Below are 23,730 nucleotides of genomic sequence, written 5' to 3'. Positions count from 1 at the left end.
ATCCAACTGAAAGATTCCATGGTTTCCCACATGAGTCAAAAAGAATTGTCTTTTTAATTTCTGCCTTGCCATCTGCCTTAACTCATTGCTGAGCGGAATCAAGAGCCCTAAAATGTGGTTGAAAAGCTCCACAAGGAAAGGGGTCAACCTTGAGATCAAGAAGCCTCACAATAATTATATAATAAAAATGGTGCTATTATTTCTAAGGTATGAAAAAATTCCAAAAATTAAGATGGGAAAATGGATGAAATATTTTTTAAATATTGTAAATAAAATATAAATCATTTAAAAGGGAATACTGGCTTAAATATATGAGATTCAAATTCCAAGCCTGGATAGTTACTTTCAATTTTTTTCATTTTAAATGTAGTGTTTCATGATAGGTACTATTTTTTATTACATTTCTTTGATATCTTATTTGCCTTCATTTTTATATGCCAATTAATTATATAAAAACTACTCTTGGCACTCTAACATGGATTCTGTCCACTATCTTTATTTGAATCTGCCACCCTCAAAACTTTGTTTTCAATGATAGCCAATGTGATATTTTGAAAGTGAAATTTGAAATCACATTAATCCATTACTGTTTCCAAGAGAAATCTAGCAGAATATCTGCAGAGAGGATATTGATCCTAAAATATAAGTTGATTGCCGAATTTGTACTCCAGAAAACAATATAAGGTCTAAAGTCACTTTAAGTACTAAGTATAGGCTATCCAAAGTCACCATATTCAATTTGCAAAGTGCTTAAGACAGACAACTAGTAAGAAGGGAAACATTAAAAAACAACAACAGAGAAATGGAAAAATGTTACTGTGGCAATGCTTTCTATTCCCTCAAGATTAGCAATATACTACAAAGAATGAAATGAATAATTTATATATACAGTCTGATAATAAAGGATATTAAACCTGCATAATATTACTAAATATTATAGAAGCTACATTTTCACTTGAACTCCATCTTCATAGTAATCTAATTTCAAAGACTTTTCAAATTAATGCATCAAATATTATATTCCACTTATTCAAAATTATGCCTGTTAATAAAATTGGTAGATAATAATTCTCAGAATATAAATTAAATTAGCAGTTACAAACAAACTGTATATGAAAATGGACTTCAACTGATGAAGAACCTGTTTGCAGTGGCAAGCTTTCTGTAGTGCTTGTGGTATAAGTTTAGATAGCATGTTCACTTGCTAAAGCACTATATTAAAGCGAAATATTATATCTGTTACATATTACCTTTTAGAAGTGCTAATCTTTATTCTGCATGTTATATTACAAAACTCAACTAACTTCAACACTGGTAATTTAGATATGATCACATTATTGCTTCAGTAAGAGAATACCATGTTTGCCTACTCAAATTATGATTTACGAATCCTAAGGGTATTTTTCTTCTATCACAAAATGCAATTGTGAATGCCAAAATCACTTTGCATATCAAAAGAGGCAGAGGTATTCATTAATATACCTTGATATGGAGCGCTAAATCCACGATATCGGTGATTGCTGTCTGTAACAAAATGCAGTCTGAGCCAGTTTTTGTTGCTGATAATTGGTGGTGGTATATTCATTCCCGATAACCTGAATTATAAAAGACAAAAACAAAACAATTTAAAAAGCTTCTCAGCAGTAAGCATTTTCACTGAACTGTGACCAAACAAGTATACATTATTCATGACTTTGCATTCTCAACTTTTAAGCACAAATGAAATAGTTACTTTAAGTATTGAAAATTCAATCATAGAATAGTGCGATTCAAAATATATGATATTTCAATTGGTTTGCATATATTAATAAAATCATCTGTGAAATAGCAATTGGATCTGATTTTTATCTACTCAATTTTATTGATTAATGCTATTTATGACATGATTTTAATAAATATAACACATACTGAGCTGATGATGCCGGTCATTTTGTTTCCCATGTATTCACTGATATAAATGTTACAAAATAGAAAAGTTTCAAAAAAATTGATGTCCTTTTTTCCAACTAGAGATATAGTTATTTTCTTCTCCCTGCTACCCATTCAATATATTTTCAATATTTCACACATGATAGCAAATTTTACAATTTCTCTTCATACCTTATTCATTACTTTATAATTTCATAATTATATCCATGTTCATGATATTCTTACAATAAAATATATACCTATATAAAAGCATTAGCAGCCTGATCCAAAAGACAGGCAAAAAGAGACTGAATTTCATATATGTACTTAGTCTCAACATATTTAGTCACAAAGATACCACTCCATAATCTACTTAAAGCTAATCACTTAAAGCAAAATATTGGAACAAACACCTACAAATTGGTCATGATTAATATATGAGGTAACTTGTCTTAAAAATTTCCAATAAAATATTTTTTTTGCTTTCATTCAATTAAAAAAATTCTTCCATCACATACTTCCTCCATGTAGCTAACCACTTAAATGCTGGGTGTTTGTTATAATGTCAAGATAAAAGTCTCCAAAGCAAGAATATCACATAATGAAGGAAAATTTATACGAAGTTGTCTTAGTAACCAGTGCATGTCATATTTACCATTGTTCAGTGTTCCTACTTTTCTTCTTCAGAAGAAAAAATAAACAGCTTATTCATTATTGTATGCTTGTGTTTGTGTGAGGGTAGGGAATTGCTTTAACTTTATTCTCAGTGCTTTTCAGTTATGGTACTGCACGATTAGGGGGGACAGGGAAAATCTGTTTCTGTATATGTAATCTATGGTGACGTGTGTGCACAGTGACACATGGGTTCTCCACCCAATACTTATCCCCATTACCACAGAAAGTCCAACATTCCAGAAGTGATTGGGAGTTGGTTTCCACTTTAAGTGGATGATCATTTCCTTCTAAAATGTAACTTCATCTTTATGATATCATTGTGGCTGCTGATGTACAGAATACTTGATACCAACATGAACAAGTTGAGTTCCATACCATATGTTTACTTATATACTTGTTTGGAATGCACTTTAATTTTCCCTATTAATCTTGTATTTTCTATTTTATAGTAGTAACTATTGCTTGGTCCAGCTACATTTTTTCTTACCTGAATTTAGTAAATAAAGATATGTGATATACTTGCATAAGTTTAAGACTCATTAATTTTATTTCATTATGATATATATTAAATTATATTTATATACAATATATGTTAAATTATTTTCAGAAAATATCCAGGTTATGTTCACTATTGTTTGTTATTCTTGTTTAAATAGCTCAGTGAAAAAACTGGATTTTGTTCAATTACATTTTCAACAGAATAGCCTAATTTATGCCAGATTCTGATTTACAATTTGTTTTTATTCAGTTCTCTGATTCAATGAACATAAATATCAGCTAGTGAATTCCGAATTATTTTGACAGACTGTATATATTTCTAAATGTAGTGAGACTATAGTACATGAATAATTGTGATATAAACAGAATTTGGAAATAGATCCTTTAAAAGACTCAAAAAATGAAAAATAATTCCACAAAGAGTATCAGAAAACTGAAGGTAGAAGGAAGATGAAATAGACAATACAAAGGATAGACTTCCTATCTTTTCCAGGGATATCAAAGATAATTTTACCAATTTGTAAAAGTAAAGGCAAAGTAACAGTGAATTCACCTTTAGGAACCTAGGACAGTGGCTCAAGAAAGTAGAGTTGCAGAAGCAAGAGGCAGAATATTCATGAGATGAAGCAAACAATGACCGTTTAACATGGCTTACACTAAAAGGATACCCCTGACAGACTTAATACCTCAACATACAAAACAGAACATTAGATAAGCTAAGACACTAAAAAGAAAGCACTTGTACTATAGCAAAGAAATACATAATAATTGGTTATAAAGGAGCCACATGAGCTTTGCAGATTGTCATCATCTAGTATTATTCATTACTTAAATACAACAATACAACATGGTTTGGTTTATGGTTTACGGAGCAATCTACTAAATGAATCTACCTATATCTGTCCCATATTTCACATATTATCAGGAGAATTATGCAAGTGACTAAGAAAATATACCATCTAGAAATATTACATTAAACTTAATAATTCTTGATTAAATAACTTAGAGTTATCTCTATGTCAAATCATTGGGATCAATTTCACTATAGTATAGTATCAGTGAGAATCACCTCATAATAATGAAGCGATTAAGGGATTTGCATTGTGGGAGACCTGGCCCATCTACAATAGATATGGCCACTTCCTCCAGAGTGAACCAGCAGATGGGAGATCTCTTGCTATTTCTCCCTGTAACTTTGCCTTTCAAATAAATAAGTAAACCCTTTTTAAAAAATAATAATGATATTAATGTGCCTTTACTCCAGTTATTTACTGAACATTTTCTATATGACAACACCATTGCTAGGAGTCAGAAATACACTAGTAAACATGACAAAACTAATGTCTTACAAAACAAGAAAAAACGTTAAATAAAAATCTCAGGGCCTTTTTGTGTATTTCTCTTCAATGTTAAAATAAATACTGTTTCTTTGCTTTTACTTACTTAATCTTAATCATTCACAGGGAAGTCAGAGACTTAAAAATTACACAGTTTTGAAGATACCCAATTGTTACTCCGTTGAACTGCTTTGGCACTGTTGTCAAGAACTAACTAGATATATTTGTGTTAGTGTATTTCTGTGTTTAATATTCCATCCAATAACATTGTTCAAAAATGGGAAAATTGATAAATTGAACCTCATTAAAATCAGACCAGGTCTCTGCTAATAATAATTGATAGAATTTAAAAGGAGATAACAATCCGACATGGGAAGCAGGACACAGGGCAGACTTACAGAATGACAAATGCCCTACACAGCATTCTGGCCTCAGAATCAGCTGTTAAAGCATTCAGATTTGGCTAAAAAGCCCATGAGAGCATTTCAGGAATGGAAAGCCAAGACATTGTGGCAAAAAATCACCCACATGAAAGATATCTGTGAGTGAGATCCCAGAGGAAAGAAGGGGCCATCAAAGAAGGAGATACCTTTCTCTGAAGGGAGGAGAGAACATCCATTTTGATTATGGCCTTGTCTAAATAACACCAGAGTTTGTGGACTCAAGAGGCTTCCTTAGCCTTGGCAGCTCATGACAAGAGCCAAGATCACTGATGCCATAAATAAGTGTGTCAATTGTTAAATCAACAACAGGAGTCACTGTGCACTTGCTCTCCATGTAGGATCTCTGTCCTTAATGTATTATACTGTGAGAATTAATGGTATAACTACTCTTCAAACAGTACTTTATACTTTGTGTGTCTGTGTGGGTGCAAACTGTTGAAATCTTTACTTAATATAGAGTTGATTTTCTGTATATAAAGATAATTAAAAATGAATCTTAATGAAGAATGGGTCAAGAGAGGGAGTAGGAGGTGGGATGGTTTGGGGATGGGAGGGCAGATATAGGGGAAGAACCACTATAATCCAAAAGTAGTTGTACTTATGAACATTATATTTATTAAGTAAAAGCTTTCAATAAAAAATTAAATACATCCTATGCAGAAGACTCCAAATCAGATGATTTAAAGATAACCTACATAATGGAAAGCAACATGTGTATACTACATATCTAATATGGGTTTATATCTAGAGTCTATTTTTAAAAATCTCAAAACTAGTTTTAAAGAAATATGCTGGGGAGGAAGAGGTGGTAGTGTTTAGGACAGAGGTTAAGGAGAGTTAAGAACTTGGAACACCCACATCCCTTATCAGAAAGCCTGGGTTTGAGTACAGCTTCCTGCTAATAAATACCCAGGAATGTAGTAAGGAGTTCAACCACTTGGGTCCCTGATACCCACTTGTGAAACTTGGATTGAGTTCCTTGCCCCTGACTTCAGCCTGGCCCAATTTTCACTGATATAGACATTTCGTGGAATGAACAAATAAATAGGATCAGTCTCTCTTTCTCTCTGTGTGTGTACCTTTGCCTATAAAATTAATAAAAATAAAGAACAATTGCTATTCAATTTTGAATTAAAGTTTCTTGTCAGTGTAATAAAGAACTGTTTATTCAAATAGATCATGAATAAAATGAAATGATAATCCAATGACTGAGAGAAAAGTTTTCCACTGCATTTATTTTATATAAATAAAATTTGTATCTGAAATTTAGAAAACAAATTTACAACTCAAAAAAATGAAAATATATGATATAAAAAATAAGAATATTTTGAATACTTCTTTGACAAAGAAATAGATAAAACAAAGGAATATTTGAAAAGATGTTCAAAATCATTAGTTCTTAAAGGCAAAATAAGTGACATACCACTATGTAACTACATTAATAGCTAATTAAAATACCACCTGATAACTAAACCAATTGTTAAATAGCTAGTTTTTAAAACTAAGATCCCAAGAATGGTAACAAGGAAGATCAACTGGAACCTTTATACATTGCCGGTGATAATATAATGCAAAAGGAACATCCTTCAACACAATCAAGGCAATATTTAACAAACTGACAGCCAGCATCATATTAAAAAGGGAAAAGTTGGAAGCATTTCTACCAAGATCCAGAACCAGACAGATGCCTACTTTTACCATTTCTATCCTATTTAATCCTGGAAGTTTTAGTCAAGTCACTAGGAAAAAAATAAATAAATAAAAGACATACACATTGGAAAGGAGGAAGTCAAATTACTCCTGTTGGCAGATGGCATTATCCAATATGTAAGGGAATCAAGACTTCAAAAAGAGGCTATTGGAACTCATAAGAGAGTTTGGTAAAATTGCAGGCATAAAACCAACACACAAAAAATCAATACCATTTGTGCACACAATCTCATGGCTGACAAGGAACTTGTAAGAGCAATACCACTAACAATAGCTACAAAAATACCTTGGAATAAAGTTAACCATGAATGTGAAAATCTCTACTATTAAAATTATAAATTAATAAATTTAACCATGAATGTGAAAGATCTCTACAATTAAAATTAAAAATAGAAGACACAAAAACTTGGAAAAATCTTCCATGCTCATGAATTGGAAAAATAAATATGATTAAAATGAACACAATACTCAAAGTAATTTTCAGATTCAATATGATCCCAAATAAAAAACTAAGGATATTCTTCTCACATCTAGAAAAAGCACCGCTAAGATTCATATGGAAACTAAAGCCATCTTAAACAACAGAAACAAAGCTGGAGGCATGACAGCATCAGATTTGAAGACATATTACAGGGCAGTTATAAGAAAAACAACCTGGCACTGGTACTAAACTAGACATGTAGACAAATGGAACAGAATAGGAATTCCAGAAATTAACACACACAGCTACAGAAACATAATCTTTGACAAATGAGCTAAAATCAAACCCTGGAGAAAGGATAGTTTCTAAAGAAAATGGTGTTGGAAAAATGGGATCTATGTGTCAAGAAGTATGAAAAAAGACCACTACCATACACCTTTTACAAAAGTCACCTCACAATGAGTCAATGATCTTAATCTATGACCTGATGCCATCAGATGACTAGAGGAAAACATCAGGAAAATTCTGCAAGACATTGGCATAGGAAAAGACATTTTGGAAAACATCTATAAGCAGTAAAAGCAAAAATAGACAAATGGGATTACATCAAGCTAAGAAGCTTCAGCTGTGTAAAGGAAACACTCAACAAAATAAAAAGCGATGGACAGAATGGGAGGAAATATTTGCAAACTATGCAACTGAAAAAAGATTAATATCCAGAATCTATAAAGTGCTCAAGAAACTCAACAACAAAATGAAAAATCCAGTAAAGAAATGGGCAAAGGACATGAATGGGAATTTTCCAAAGAATGAAACTGGCCAACAGACACTTGAAAAAAGGCTCAGATTCACTAGCCATCACGGAAATGCAATAAAAACTACAATTAGGTTTCACTTCACACCAGTTAGAATGCTTACCATGAAAAAAATCTTAAAAAAATTATAAATTCTGGTGAAGATGTGGAGAAAAAGGTGCCCTAATACATTGTTGGCTGGAATGTAAACTAGTGTAAACATTGTGAAAGACAGCATGGAGATTTCTCAGCAACCTGAACATATACCTACCATATGACCCAGCCATCTCACTCCTGGGAATTTACCCAAATGAAATTAAATCAGCATATGAAGGAAGTATTTGTATCCCCAAGTTTATTGAAGCTTAATTCACAACAGCTAAGGAATCAACCCAAATATCCATCAATTAATGGCCAGATAAAGAAAATGTGTATATATACACTGTGGAATACTACTCAGCCATGAAAAAAATTGAAATTCTGTATTTTGTAACAAAATTGATGTACTGGAAGCCATTATGCTTAATGAAATAAGCAACTTACAAAGGGATGAATATTGTATTTTTTCTCTGATATGTGGTAGTTAATATAGACTACAAAAAATGTTATGAGAATGAAATAAACATCTTTTCATTTGATTGTTGTTTTTGCCTTGTTTATACTCCTGTGAAACTATGGTTTCTACACTTTTTAGTTGTTGAATATTATCATTAGTGGTGCATTATGCCTGTGATTATGGAGTGGACTGAAATAATATTTTTTCAAGATCCAATAAAAAATGAAAGGAAGGAAGGAAGGAGGGGAAATGAAGGAGGGATAGAGTCAAACAGGTAAATATGGTTACCTTCATAGAATTATACCCATGAAATACATATATTTGCATGATTCTCTTTATGATACTCTGAACAAAAGTAAACTATTCAGACAGAAAACAGAACACTAAGTGCCAAAATGTAGAGGTATAGAGGTGAAAATAATTACAAGAGTTCATAAAGTAACTTTCTAGGATGAGAGGAATATTCAAGGTCTTTATTCTGGCCACATGACTATACACTTTGTCAATATATATGAAATTATATAGCTACAAAAGGTGAAATTTACTATATGTAAATTAAACCTCAATGAATCTGACTTTAAGAAAACAAAAGCAATTTTATAAAATTTGACTTTCCTCCTAAAATTAATAAAACAGTATACACACATATATATATATATGAATTATATATTATATATAATATATATATTTCTTGTACTTGGAGACAAACTGGAACAAAATTAATTTAATATATTTTCTTTAAGGGAAGAGTAAGAAGTTATTTAAAATTTCTAGAAAATATACTCCTTATGAATAGAGGATTTAAAGCTCAAGTAGATATGTTATATATATGTAAATATACACTCAAACTATAAATAATCTAAACTGCTTTCCATTGCATAGTAAAGGAATGCTTGTATTATATATTCATAATTACATTCCCAATATATTGCCATTGCCATAACTAAACCTACTTAGAATTTTTCCTTAGGTCTTTTAAATAATATAGTTCTGAGGAGAATGGTCTAAAAAGCAAATGCTTGAAAAGAAATAAAAAAACTTTACATTAGTTAATCAGTTACTTTATCTACTTGAAAACAAAAAAAAATTATCTTATTCAATGAACTGGTTAGGTAACATTAATATTTATGTTGGACATAGACTTTTTTTTTTGACAGGCAGAGTGGATAGTGAAAGAGAGAGACAGAGAGAAGGGTCTTCCTTTTTGCCGTTGGTTCACCCTCCAATGGCCGCTGCGGCCAGTGCATCTCGCTGATCCGAAGCCAGGAGCCAGGTGCTTCTCCTGGTCTCCCATGTGGGTGCAGGGCCCAAGCACTTGGGCCATCCTCCACTGCCTTCCCGGGCCATAGCAGAGAGCTGGCCTGGAAGAGGGGCAACTGGGATAGAATCCGGTGCCCCAACCAGGACTAGAACCCGGTGTGCCGGTGCCGCAAGGTGGAGGATTAGCCTGTTAAGCCACGGCGCCGGCCAGACATAGATTTTATATTATCTCATTTGGTAATTTTCAGAAACATTGCAGTTCAAAAATATGCTAAAGAATGAATATAAAACAAATCATTTTTTGTTATTCTAAGCACAATACATGACTACTTATGATCAGACAATTGAATCAAACCTTTCTAACTTCATAACTAAATATAACACTTATTTCTATACTCTTAGAAATAAAAATTATATCACTTTGGATTTATTTTGTTAGATATAATTGGCTTCAAAATATCTACTGAAGAACATCACTAATTTGTTTATCCCAATAACATAGATATTTAAATTATTTTAAGAAAATCATCAATCTTTAGATATTGTTATGGAAAATATGTTTTGAGAAACATATGCCTGATAAATCTAGAGAAGGTGTAACTAAATCCTATTCCACCTCTTCTTTGAAAATCACAGAAACCGAACAAAACAAAAAACTATGGGAACATAGGTTCCTTAAACAAATATTACTATTTCTGTAGGCTATCTCTATTTCACTCATATTTTTAAATTAATAAGTAATATTTAAATGCATAACCTGAAATACTTCATAAACATGAACTACTTGTGCCTTTGTCAGATTAATATTAGTAATAATAATGTAAAATATCTACCAAAAATATTGTCTGTATATTATTGTAAAAACATTCATTTTATTTAAAAAATACATATTTGGTATGAAATACAATGAAGTACAGATCTTTATTATGGTGAATTGTTTTGAAATGTATGATACTGAAAATAGTGCTATTTTATTAGTAAGAACATCATCATGGTTTTTATTCCAGTCATTCCTTTCTAAGATAAATGACCATTATAATATATATTGACATAATTTAATGTGTATAAACATTTATTTTACCTATCCATTGTCTACAGTTTAAACACTAATCTTATATCAAAATATATCAAAAATTTCAGCCGGCGCCATGGCTCACTAGGCTAATCCTCCGCTTTGCGGCACCAGCACACCGGGTTCTAGTCCCAGTCAGGGCGCTGGATTCTATCCCGGTTGCCCCTCTTCCAGGCCAGCTCTCTGCTGTGGCCCGGGAGTGCAGTGGAGGATGGTCCAGGTCCTTGGGCCCTGCACCCCATGGGAGACCAGGAGAAGCACCTGGCTCCTGCCATCGGATCAGCGCGGTGCGCCGGTAGCAGCATGCCGGCCGCGGCAGCCATTGGAGGGTGAACCAACGGCAAAAAGGAAGACCTTTCTCTCTGTTTCTCTCTCTCACTGTCCACTCTGCCTGTCAAAAAAAAAAATATATATATATATATATATCAAAAATTTAAAACCTCTAGACTTTATCAATAATGTTCTTAACTACCTTAATATAGATTCAATATTGGTTTTCTTATTTTATATATAGTTACTTTTGTTTACATTTATTAATGTTATTAAAACTGGAATCTCTAAACAGTACACCTGATTAAAAATGTTTTATGCTATTTAACTCTTCCTTTTCCTTATTAGTTTCATTGATTTTTCTTTCAAGCTATCTTATTAGTCTGGTTTTAAATTACCTCAAGTTCTAGTAGTTTGCACAACATTGAAAACTTTATGATATTATGATTATTTGAGAAAATAACTATAATTATCTATTTTTGTAAGTACTTAGTTTTACTATTAAGTATGCAGGGACATCTGTAAACCTCTCAAACTTCAAGATCTCAAGCTACTTTTGTTTAAGACATCATACCAGGATCTAACAATTGATTTCTTTAGGACAAAGAAACAGGCAAAACCAAACCAAACCTAACCTAACATGTTATATTAATTTCTAGCAAAGAAGACAATCACTTTCTGGGAATATTTTGAAGATAATGTAATAAAGGGACTATTTATATAGACTTGTAGGGAAAGTAACCAAAATGGAATGCTGTGATTTCAAAGGTAATATATTTCCATGTTACCATAAGGTATATGGCAATTGATTTCTACCATGTTAAAATATATGAATACCTGCTTACAGGTAGCATTGGTACTATAGACTGTAACAGGGACAAAATGATTCTGTCTACAGCTAAGCTCTAAAGGAAGCCATACAACAAGGGAGTCTGCTGAGAATACAGCAGAGTATGGCTGTTGAAAACAGACTGAGCTAAAGGGGTAGACAACAACCAGGTATCATAATGCTAATTGTTTATATTTAGAGATACCAAAGATGAAAGGCTAGTAACAAAAGAAGAAAACTGAAATTGCATATATAACATATATGTGTGTAATAGAATATTTAAAGTCAGGTATATTCATAATTACATGAAACATCATCACAAAACATAAATAATGATTATATTGAAGTATTTTTCCCTAAGCTGAGAATCTAATCATTGGATACTGTCAAATGTCTCCTGTATGCCAAGCACTGTAGCTGGGGATATTATCAGTGAGCGAAACAGATACAGTGCTAGTTCTTTCATTCCAGCAAAGGAAAATCATGTAATAAACTTTAGCAAGCATAAATGGAAATTATGTGAGAACAAAATAAAAGAACTGGATAATGAAGATATTCGTAGCATAATGAACTTTCCCACCTCCTTGTATGTTCTTAGTGAAAAGAAATTACTGTGACAAGATGAGCATCTACTCTCTGGCAGTTCCAGGAAGTGTTCACCAAAGATACATGTATAATTTTGCCCCCAAGAAAGGAAAGGAATCCTGACTTGGAATCTTTGCAGGAAAATTGATCTAGTGAGGGGATAAAATCGAAAATTTTCCCTTTTCAGCCTGCATTTGTCTCTGGACTTCCCTCTATAAATAGATTTCCAAATGAACAAAATTTATAATGGTTAGAGTCAGAAATGATTGCTTTTTCTTTTGGGATATTTCCATTTTCTTCATGCCATCCTATCTTCTTATCCAATTTTGAAGCTCATAACTATTAATATGACAAACTGGGAATAGATTCTCTTCTTCTGCATCATATTTCAACTCAGATACAATTTTGTTCCTTGACAGTTCTCTGAGTATATTTTTAAAAATAGAATATATTTTAAAACTGATTTTATGGTATAATGTTCTATGAAATCCTTTGAATTAGAAATGTTCACTGAATTAATATCATGGAATATTTCTTGGTATATAGCTCCATGAATTTGAGTAAGTAATGTTCACCAAATAACTACCAGAGTAAAACAAATTTAAGAATATTATACATGCACACACACTTTCCCTTATTCTATCAGTATGAGTTGAATACAATCATGTGTTAATATGTTTGAATATAAGTATTTTTATTTATCATGAGGTCCTCATTTATATTTTTATACTTCATATGCTATATGACAAAATTTCCCATGGCTTCCACACATATTTCTTTGATATTTTTAAAATAGGGATATAAGAAGTAAAACAAATCATATTAGTGTGCATATGTATGTGAAAATAGGGAGTGGTTGAAAGGTGAAGGAAGAAGGGAAAACAAAATGATATCATATGCATTTAAATGAAAAATAGGAGATGCAGAATTGGCCAGAAAAATGGTAATAAATACTCTTTTGGGAAGAAGACTTATGCCCACACTCCAAAATGAAAAGCATCAAATGAAATATGCCAGCATCTCTCTGCTAATGTATTCTGTATCCTTTTATACTCAATGTCCTCTTAATTAGCACTGATAGAAATAGTTATTGGGATAACAGATACCATACATAATGAGTTTACAATCTATGTGGGAAAGAAAGAAAATAAATACAAATTAAGTATATATCATGTGAAGCAATGATAAGCACTACAAGTAAAATCTAGTGGTTTGCACAGTGTATATGGTTAGAGGGATAAGAGAGAGACATCTAATAATTGCCCCATTAGCAGTGCTCTGAAGGAAGCGAAGGTGTGAATAGTGATTTATCTGATGTATGGTATTCATATTAATGGAAGCTTAAACAGGAATCTGTTGCTGAGTGGAGGGAACTGAGACTGGCAATGATCAGAAATGGTACTGGAGGAACAGCAATCAGGCCTGTGGTGTAGGACTGTTCAGAGATTTTGTATCATCAGACATACATTCTTCCCTAAATTAGAAACCACTTAAACCCTTATGGCAGAGAAATATCAAATCTGGTTAGCATCTGATAAAGTTGGACAGAGCAGGCTTGCTGCAAGAACAGGGGCAAGTGCATGTTATTTAAATAACACTGTGCTAGTTTCTTTTAGAGTATAGTGGACATGGCTAGGGGATTTTTGGTCTAAGCAGCTGGAAAGATGGAGGGTCCTCATTGAGATACAGAAGACTATCAGAGGAGCGGATGGGCGGGATACCAGTGGGTGCACAGTTTTTGGCATGTTAAGTTTGCAGTGCCTGGAAAGTACAATTAGAGCTATCAAACATACACATATATACAAACATAAACATATTGAGTCACACATATTTAAACCCACATTTCTGGATACAGTAACCAAGATAGCATGCAAATAAAGAGATAAGGAACTCTCTGCTACTGGCTCTTTCCCCTTAAGGTCAACTACAGAAGCACCACAGAGGAAAAAGTGGAAGGAAAATTTAAGAATAGTTTCTTTAATCATATAATGTGTGGGGACTACCTTGGGTTCCTCTATGTTCTACAGTATGACAGTCAGGTTTGCATTTGGAAGAATTTTTATGGGCCAAGGAGACACTAGAATTCTCCTCCTACTTTTCACCTACCCTTCCTTTGACATGTCATTGTGTTAATCCCACACTGGAGCCAATTTCTCTATTCCTTCAACTCTTTATCTTGCATTTGCTAAGTGACATAGAACTGTTAATTAGACTACTGGTGCAGATGAGGTTTTTGTGGAACACAGGCAAGGACCACTAGCTTTGGAAAGGTTTTCTCAACCTCTGTTCCAATTTTAAAATGTTGATACAGTTTGATTAAAATGTACACTAACTTTTAAGAATATTGTTTTTGTTACCAATTGGTATAAAATATTTTGTGCTAATGATATTAAAATTCAGTTTTACTTTCCACCACTTCATTGTTGTCCCTTTGATTCTTCTGATCTGAAAAAAAGATCATGTAGGTATAACTGTATTATTTCATTGTGGCTTTCTAACTGCAGTCATACTACAAAGTCTTTTTCTTTTTTTAAAAAGTATTTTTCTGTTAAGAAAGTGAATGAATCTTCATGTGTTCCATCTACAATAGATTTTGGTTACATATTATACATTTAAATATTTAATCCAATTGGGCAATATTTTGTTACACAACTGTATTACTATTTTAACTCATTCTCATTTATGCACTTTTCCCCCAGATGTCCTCTGGGTTTTACTCTGGGCATTGTTTAATGGCAGAAGTGCAATGCCTGCCCAACTATCTTACTGAATAGCTACTTATCTAAAAGGTTCAGTTTAAAAGTCACTTCACTATGAAACTTGTGTTTCTTCCAGATTCCAAAAAACACTTTGTACTGCTTTTTTGTTTATACAAAATTGATGGCAGAATCACATAATTACTTCTCAGTGTACTTAAGGACAGAGAAACAATGTACAATATACAGAGTGTTAGCACTCCGTAACACTGTGTTGAATTAAGGTTCAAAAAAATCACTTAGGACATCTAGATCAATCATCTTCTGACATTTTGTTTAAATATCTACAACATCCTAGAAGTTATTTAAACTCATCTAGGAAAGGATAAACTACTCAATCATTCCCAAAACAGCTTTTTTCATAACTGTACAGTTTTGAATAACATTATTCATTTCAACATTGTCTAACACTATCTTTGTTACTTTAAACCAAGCTTTGAGATTACTGGGAGCAAATCTTTTTTTTTTTTTTTCCTAAATGTAGACGATGAAATATGTAAAGGCAGCTAATATACATGTCACTAAATTCTAATTGCATTCTAGCCTATAATTTCTAGATTAAGATCATCAATTCCATTCCTCTAATTTAAATGCAACATGAATATAACTATTTAACATTTCAATTATAAACCTAACCAACTTTAAAAATGTATATGAACAGTGAGAACTTCAAATATCTGAACTGAAGTAGATACTGGGGACTAGAATGTGGTTAGAGAACATATACCTCTGCTAATATGAAAAATTACAATTATTTCTATTGTACTCCTCATTGTAAATTTCAATAGTTTCAATTTGTGAGATATCACAAAGAGAATACACTAACCACATCATTTTCCTTGCAGTTTTTTTTTTCTTTTTAAGAAACAGGTATTAGATGAAAAAATGCAAATTCTGGGGTCAGCGCTCCCTAATAATCCTGGGGAGGAAGTGGAAAATCGCCCAAGTGCTTGGGCTCCTTCACTCACATGGGAGACTGGAATGAAGCTCCTGGCTTCTGAAAGGCCCAGCTCCAGCCATTGGCCATTTCGGGAGTGAACCAGCAGATGGTAGATCTCTTACTTTGTCTCTCCCTCTCTTTATAACTGTGCCTTTGAAATTTTTTTAAAAAAAGAACGCAAATTCTAAACATTTAATTATTACTACAAGTTTTTAAAAGGACTGTGTTCACAACACGTTATGTTTTTGCCTGGCCTTTTCTTGGTTTTACACCAAAACGTCTGGGTAATTCATAAATGATAATTTTCACTCCAGCCTTTCTTTAAATGACTACATGGGTTTTACTTTTAAGTATTTTATAAACAAACAAACCTTTTATTGAAATAATTCCGAAAATGAAATTATGAATCTTCAGAACATTTGGTCTGTTGGTTCCATAACTCTGAAGGCTTTTCTGCCAAACATTACCCGTTGCGCGAATAAAATCGTCTCCGGCAGACCTTAGGCCCTTACGCCCACCGGAGCAGCCGCCAAAGGCAAGCGAAAGTTCCAAACCCTCTTGCAAGCCATACTCGATTTGAGCCAAGTGTTGGAGGCAATGTCACACAAGGTGCAGCCCTCCTCCTCTGAAAGAGCTGTGACCCAGACATCTTCCCCAGATAGGGAGGCCGGACGCCTTTCTCCTGACAGGAAAGCCAGCTTTCTCACCCAACTCCGGAACCTCTTTAATTTTCTGCGTCAATCATGGGAGGCCCGCCCCTAACGCGGCAGAATGCAGTCGTTGATTGGCTGCCACGTCTGTCAATGGCTCAAGCGGAAACGCTCTTCACATCCACGCGATTGGTTATGCCCTGGTGCAGCCGGGAGGCGGGGCTCAGAGAGCCGTCAACAACCTCCACTGTAAGTATTACTGACACAAGAAGATTCACTAGAGAATTGGAGCCTCGGTGGTTGCTTGTCCTGGAAATTTCTTAGTCCCAGGTCTGAGAGTCTGGAGTCATCTCTAGTGCTCACTGAGGCTTATAAAAGGTCTGGGTATTGAGTAGAGCTGGACAGGTCAAAGAGCCGCTTTCCCGAGTTCAGCGCCATAGGGCGCTGTGCCTCACACAGTGAATTCTTTGCCTTGGTCTCTGCTGGCGTTTAAGTTCCCGGATGAGGCGTCCATGTAGAGTAGCCAGATTCCAGAATATAGGCCTTGAGGTTGCTGGAGAGTAGCAGCAAGGGCACGGCAAAAGGTTGGGCCCCCAGGAAGAAAAGACATTTCTGAGCCGCTTGAGCGAGACTGGACATACACTCAGGGACGTGAGCCCCTCACTGCTCCCCGTATCTTTTTCCTATTGTGTCCCTAGCAGCTTCCTATTATTTCCCTGAGGTGAATTTAATTACCTTTTTGTTTGTTCATTGATGCTATTCTATTTCTCGCCTAAAATGTAAGCCTCGTGAAGAATAGATTTGGTCTGTTTTGTTCACTGACACATTGCAAAATATAAAACTGTTCTGGGGCCCCTCTTCCCACCCTCTTCCTCATTACCCCCTTCCCCTGCAAATGTCATTGATAAATATTTTGTAGTAAACTAATCCTAATGTTTTGTTTGTATTCATAGAAATTAAGAACGAAAGTGGTAATTGGCTTTTGATAACTGAATTACAAAGACAGTATGTTCTGTGTTAAATTTTGTCAGAATTTTCCTGAAGAATCAGGATTTAATTTTTTTATTTCCGTTTACCATAATGAAAAGCTTAAAATGTCATACAACTGAGCCCCATAGTTTTATGTTCACCAAAGTGCCTTAGTTACAAACAATTTTTAGAAGAGTCATGTGAAGTATCTTGTGCTGACAATCAGCCTTAAGTATCTTAAAAATATTTAATAAACTATTTGTAGTTATCTCAGGAATTAGGAAGTTTTTTGGAGAACTGATTATTCATGAGTACCTAAGTATGTGGCCCCAGACTTTTACAGCATGGTAAAACAAATTATCACTAAGTATTTCTTCGTGTTGTGCACTTGCCTCTATAAATAATCAGCATTGGCTTGGGTATGTGTTACACAACCAGTAACTGATGCACTGAATTGCACAATACTGTTTCAGAATACCGCTGTCACTTTTTTTTAAACCACATCTTGTAAAGTTTTATTTTGTTTTAAATTAATGTTTATCTAACGTGTCAAAAAGGAAAGGCAAATGTTCCAAAAAAACAGGGCAACTCTGTAATAGCCAATTTGGGGTCATGCACTATAAAATAGTTTCATGTAAGTGCATTTTTTACTGGCAAAAAAGGCATAAAGTGAGCACATTCTATAGATACGCTTCTTTTGTAGTCCACAAGAATTTATGTTTGTCAAAGCTGTGAGGCAGCTTACATGAGGCAACGTCTTATGAAATTATACTCTGGATTTAAGTTTTGTATGACATTTTAATATACATGACCATATTTATTTTTTAAAATGATTGTACATGTCATGTCTGCATTATCCTTTTGATACAGTATTAAAATGACTATAGGGAAATACAAACCATGATAGATTGAGCAGTGTTCTTTGTCCTGTGACCACATTTTTTTACTTTCTGTTAGCAAACTGAAGACCTCAATAAGTAATTAAGCAGAATTAATGATCTTTAGACTCTAGAAATCCAGATTTTCTCTGTTCATATTTTGGTATAACACGCTTAGAACGTGTGAGTATACAAAATTTAATGTTTTAGAAGCATGTAATTGAAGTCGTATGCATTCCAGATTTTCAAATGTCCAAATTCTCCTCAACTATCATAGACACCTGAGAGAAACTAGCAGAGGACTCAGGAGTCTACGTTGCAAACAACCCTGGCTACTGAGTTAAACTCTGATTTTCCCTGTTCTACTACATTACAGAATACACTTTTATCATATATAATGTTAACAGACCAACTGATAAGGATGATTATTTTTTAAGAACAGGAAGCATATGATGACAACACATAAAAAATAAAAACAGTTCAATAAATACAAAGATTTTGGAAATAATGCATTTTCAATTGTAAAATCTTTTATTTTTTTCTTTTTAAGTAAGCAAGCTTTGATGTTGAGCATATTTCTTTTAAAATGAGCTTAGGAAGGAATGTAAAAATGTAAGAGAAACAACTTTGTCTATTTCCTGTTTATCATTCACATAAATTATAATTTCAGGAATATTTTCAGAGATAATTTTGGTGTGTGGTGCATACATACACATATTATAGAAAGGGCCACATCGTTTTACATTACAGAATGTGTCATATGATGTCAACATAAAGCACATTCAATATTCTATAAAAACTCTCTATGAACAAAATGAAGTTCTTATGAAAATATTTGATTTTTAACAAGTGAGTACATTCAGTTATCTCTGGAGAAAATGAAATCCATGTTGCCTCATGTGCTACTTTAAGTGACTGCCATTCCATGAGTCTTCTTTGTAGACTGCTTCCCATGTTGGAGCATTCACTACTTTTAATTCCATCTACTATTATTACCAGACACATAATCATAATTATGATCATTTTAACACTTAATCCTATCCATATGATCACTTTAACACTTAAAATGGTATTTCTAACCACCCAGCTTAAGGGGAGTTGTGGTCACAAGACAAGTTTTTTAAACTGTACCCTTAGAAGTAAGTACATAAGGATGTGTACAGAACTATACAGCTTTACAGTTACAAATGTGTACAATTCAAAATTAAAAATGTAAGGATGTGGTGATTCTCCCCACCATGCCTGCCCTCCAACCCATATTCCAACCCCTGTTCCTCTTCCCTCTCTTATTCCCACTCTTTTACTAAGAGCTATTTTCAGTTGACTTTATATACGTATGATTAACTATGTTAAGTAAAGAGGTCAACAAATAGTATTAAAAAAAAATTGTTCCTCAACAGTCTACACAGTGCTGTTAAGTGATTGCTTCTTAAATTGTTGTTGATTTTACTTGCACAGATTGCCTTTTAGGTGCTCTATTATTTTCACAGGTCAGGGAGAACTTATGGTATTTGTACCTTTGAGGACTGGCATATTTCACAAAGTATGATATTTTCCAGATTCACTCATTTTGTTGCAAATGACTGGATTTCATTTTTTTTTTTTTTGCTGCTGTGTAGTATTCCATGGTGTACATATTCCATAATTTATCAACTATTCAGTTGATGGTATTTGGGTTGATTCCATATATTAACTATTGTGAATTGATCTGCAATAAACATGGGGCTGCAGATAACTCTTTCATATGCTGATTTCACTTGTTGGGTAAATTCCAAGGACTGGGGTTGGTGGGTCATATGGTAGGTCTATATTCAGATTTCTGAGATATATCCATACTGTCTTCCATAGTGGCTTTACCAGTTCACATCCCATCAACAGTGTATTAGGGTACCTTTCTCCCCACATCCTCTCCAGCATTTGTTGTTTTTTGATTTCTGTATGAAAGCCATTTTTACAGGAGTGAGGTGAAACCTCATTGTGATTTTGATTTGTATTTCCCTAAAGGCTAGTGATCCTGAAAATTTTTTCATGTGTCTCTTGGCCATTTGGAGTTCCTCTTTTGAGAAATGCCTGCTCAAGTTCTTTGTCTGTTTCTTAAATGGGTTGTTTGTTTTGTTGTTGAGTTTCTTGTTCTCTTTATATATTCTGGTTACTAATACTTTATCAGTTGTAGATCTTGCAAATAATTTCTTCCATTCTTTCGATTGCCTCTTCACTTAGCCAAGTGTTTCTTTTGCAGTACAGAAGCTTCTCAATATGAGGTAATCCCATTTGTTAAATTTGACTTTGATTGCCTGGGTCTCTGGGGTCTTCTCCAATATTTACTTGCCTGTGCCAATGCCTTGGAAGAGTTTGCCAACATTCTTTAATAATTTGATGATATCAGGTCATAGATTTATGTCCTTAATCCATTTTGAGTGGATTTTGGTGTAAGCTGTAAGGTAGAGATCTTGCTTCACACTTCTGCGTGTGGAGATCCAGTTTTCCCAGAATCATTTGTTTAAGAGACTATCCTTGCTCCAAGGATAGTCTGGACCAGAAGGGATTTATCCCTAGTATGCAGGGGTGGTTCAACATTCACAAATCAATAAATGTGATATAGCACATTAACAAACTGAGGAACAAAAACTATATGATTATCTCCATAGATGCAGAGAAATCATCATTTGATAAAATGTAATACCCTTTCAAGATGGAAACTCTAAGAAAAATAGGTATGAAAGGGACATTCCTCAAAACAATCATGGCTATTTATGACAAACCCATGACTAGCATTCTATTGAATGGAGAAAAGTTGGAAGCATTCCCACTGAGATCCTAAACTAGACAAGGATTCCCACTGTCACTCACAATTACTATTCAATAGAGTCCTGGAAGTTTTAGCCAGAGCCATTAGACAAGAAAAGGAAATGATACAAATTGGGAGGGAGAAAGTCAAACTATCCCTGTTTGCAGATGACATGATTCTATCTATTTATGGGATCCAAATGATTCTTCTAAGAGACTATTGAAACTCCCAAAGAATTTGCTAAAAACCAAGATATAAAATCAATACACACATGTCAACAGCCTTTGTAAACACAGACAATGCCATGGCTGAGAAAGAACTTCGAATTATATTCCCATTCACAATAGCTACATAAAAATCAAATAAATTTGGAAAAAGATTGGAATAAATTTAACCAAGGATTTCAACGATCACTATGATGGGAATTACAAATCATTAAAGAATGAAATAGAAGAAGATACAAAAAATGGAAAAATCTTTCATCTTCATGTATTGGAAGAATCAATATCATCAAAATGTCCTTACTTCTGAAAGCAATTACAGATTTAATTTGATACCAATCAAAATACCAAGGATATTCTTCTTAGATATAGAAAAAAATGATGCTGAAATTCATGTGAAAACACAGGGGACCCCAAATAGCTAAAACAATCCTATACAACAAAAACAAAGAGGCATCACAATACCAGATTTCAAGACATACTACAAGGTAGTTATAGTCAAAACAGCATGGTACTGGTACAAAAATAAATGGATAGACAAATGGATCAGAATAGAAACACGAGAAATCAATCCAAGCATCTAAAACAAAACAAATCCTTGCAGCAAGAATTTTGCTGAGGATTTTTGCATCTGTGTTCACCAGGGAAATTGGTCTGTAGTTCTTGTTCTCTGTTGCATCTTTTTGGGGTTTAGAAATTAAGGTGATGCTGGCTTCATAGAAAGAATTTGTGAGAATTCCATCCCTTTCAATTGTTTTGAATAACTTGAGAAGGATTGATGTTAGTTCTTTTTTAAATGTCTTTTTTTTGGGAAGTTCTTTATTAATGATTCAGTTTCTGTCTTGGTTATGGGTCTGTTTAGGTTTTATTTATCTTCATGGCTCAATTTAAGTAGGTTTTATGTGTCCAGTAATCTATCCATTTCTTCTTGGCTTCCCAGTTTGTTGGCATACAAATCTTTTAGTAATTTCTGATGGTTATTTTTATTTCTGTTGTTACATTTCCTTTTCCATCTCTAATTTTATTAATTTGGGTCTTCTCTCTCCTTTTATTGGTTATTTGGACCAATGGCCTGTAAATTCTGTTTATTTTTTCAAAAAAAAATAAAAGCTCTTCATTTTGCTGATGTTTTGTACATTTTTTGGTTCAATTTTGTTGATTTCTTCTCTAATTTTAATTATTTCTTTTCTCCTATTAGTTTTGGGTTTGGTTTGCTGTTGTTTTTCTATATCCTTGAGATGTATCAATAGCTTATCTATTTGGTCTGTTTCCAATTTCTTGACGTTTGCACCAATTGCTGTAAACATTCCTCTTAACACTGCTTTTACTATATTCCATAGGTTTGGTTTGTTGTAATGTCATCTTCATTTGTTTCTAGAAATTTTTGGATTTCTATTTTGATTTCTTCAGTGAACCACTGTACATCCAGGAGCATGTTGTTTAATCTCCATATGTTTACGTATGTTCTAGAGATTCCTGAGTTTCCGATTTCCAGCTTCATTCCATTGTGGTTCAAGAAGATTCATGGTGTGATTTCGATTTTTTTGAATTTTCTGAGACTTGCTTTATGGCCTAGCATGTGGTCAATTCTACAGAAAGTTCCATGCACTAAGGGAAGAATATGTATTCTGCAACAATAGGATGGTAAATTCTGTAGATATCTGTTAAATCCATTCAGTCTATGGTGTTGATTAACTCTGTTGTTTCCTTGTGGATTTTGTCTGGTTGGTCTGTTACTGAAAGCAGGGTATTGAAGTATGCCATTACTATTGTATTTACATCAATTTCTCCCTTTATATCCCTTAATATTTCTTTTAAATAGCCATGTACCCTGTAATTAAGTGTCTATGTTTTTACACTTGATCTTAGCCAAAAGGCAGAAAAGTGATAGGTGCGTATATGTTTTGAATAGTTACATCTTCCTGTTAAACTGATCTCTTAATCATCACATAGTGCCCTTCCTTGTCTCTTTTAACAGTTTTTTTAAGGTATATTGTCTGATACTGAGAAGGCAACATCGGGCTCTTTTTTGGTTCTGTTAGCATGGAATATCTTTTTGCGTCCTTTCACTCTCAGTCTGTGTGCATCTTTGTTGTTGAGATGTGCTTCTTGTAGGTAGTAAATAGATGAGTTTTGCTTTTTTATCCAATCAGCCAATCTGTGTTTTTTA

The 23,730-nt window shown here is 33.6% G+C and overlaps 1 protein-coding gene across 2 annotated transcripts in view; it reads right to left on the bottom strand.

The window, feature by feature from the left end:
* CSMD3 (CUB and Sushi multiple domains 3) overlaps positions 1–23,730 on the bottom strand; it is a 1,267,615-nt gene that overhangs the window by 837,326 nt on the left and 406,559 nt on the right. For both annotated transcript variants that reach the window (XM_062189471.1, XM_062189472.1), the window contains exon 6: positions 1,483–1,595. In XM_062189471.1, the coding sequence (XP_062045455.1) occupies positions 1,483–1,595 (113 nt within the window). The remainder of the gene's footprint in view (positions 1–1,482; positions 1,596–23,730) is intronic.

The sequence above is a fragment of the Lepus europaeus genome, chromosome 4, assembly GCF_033115175.1.
Source record: "Lepus europaeus isolate LE1 chromosome 4, mLepTim1.pri, whole genome shotgun sequence".
Classification (NCBI taxonomy): Eukaryota; Metazoa; Chordata; class Mammalia; order Lagomorpha; family Leporidae; genus Lepus; species Lepus europaeus.
Note: the sequence above shows the minus strand (reverse complement) of the source record. Positions and strands in the feature narration are given on the sequence as shown.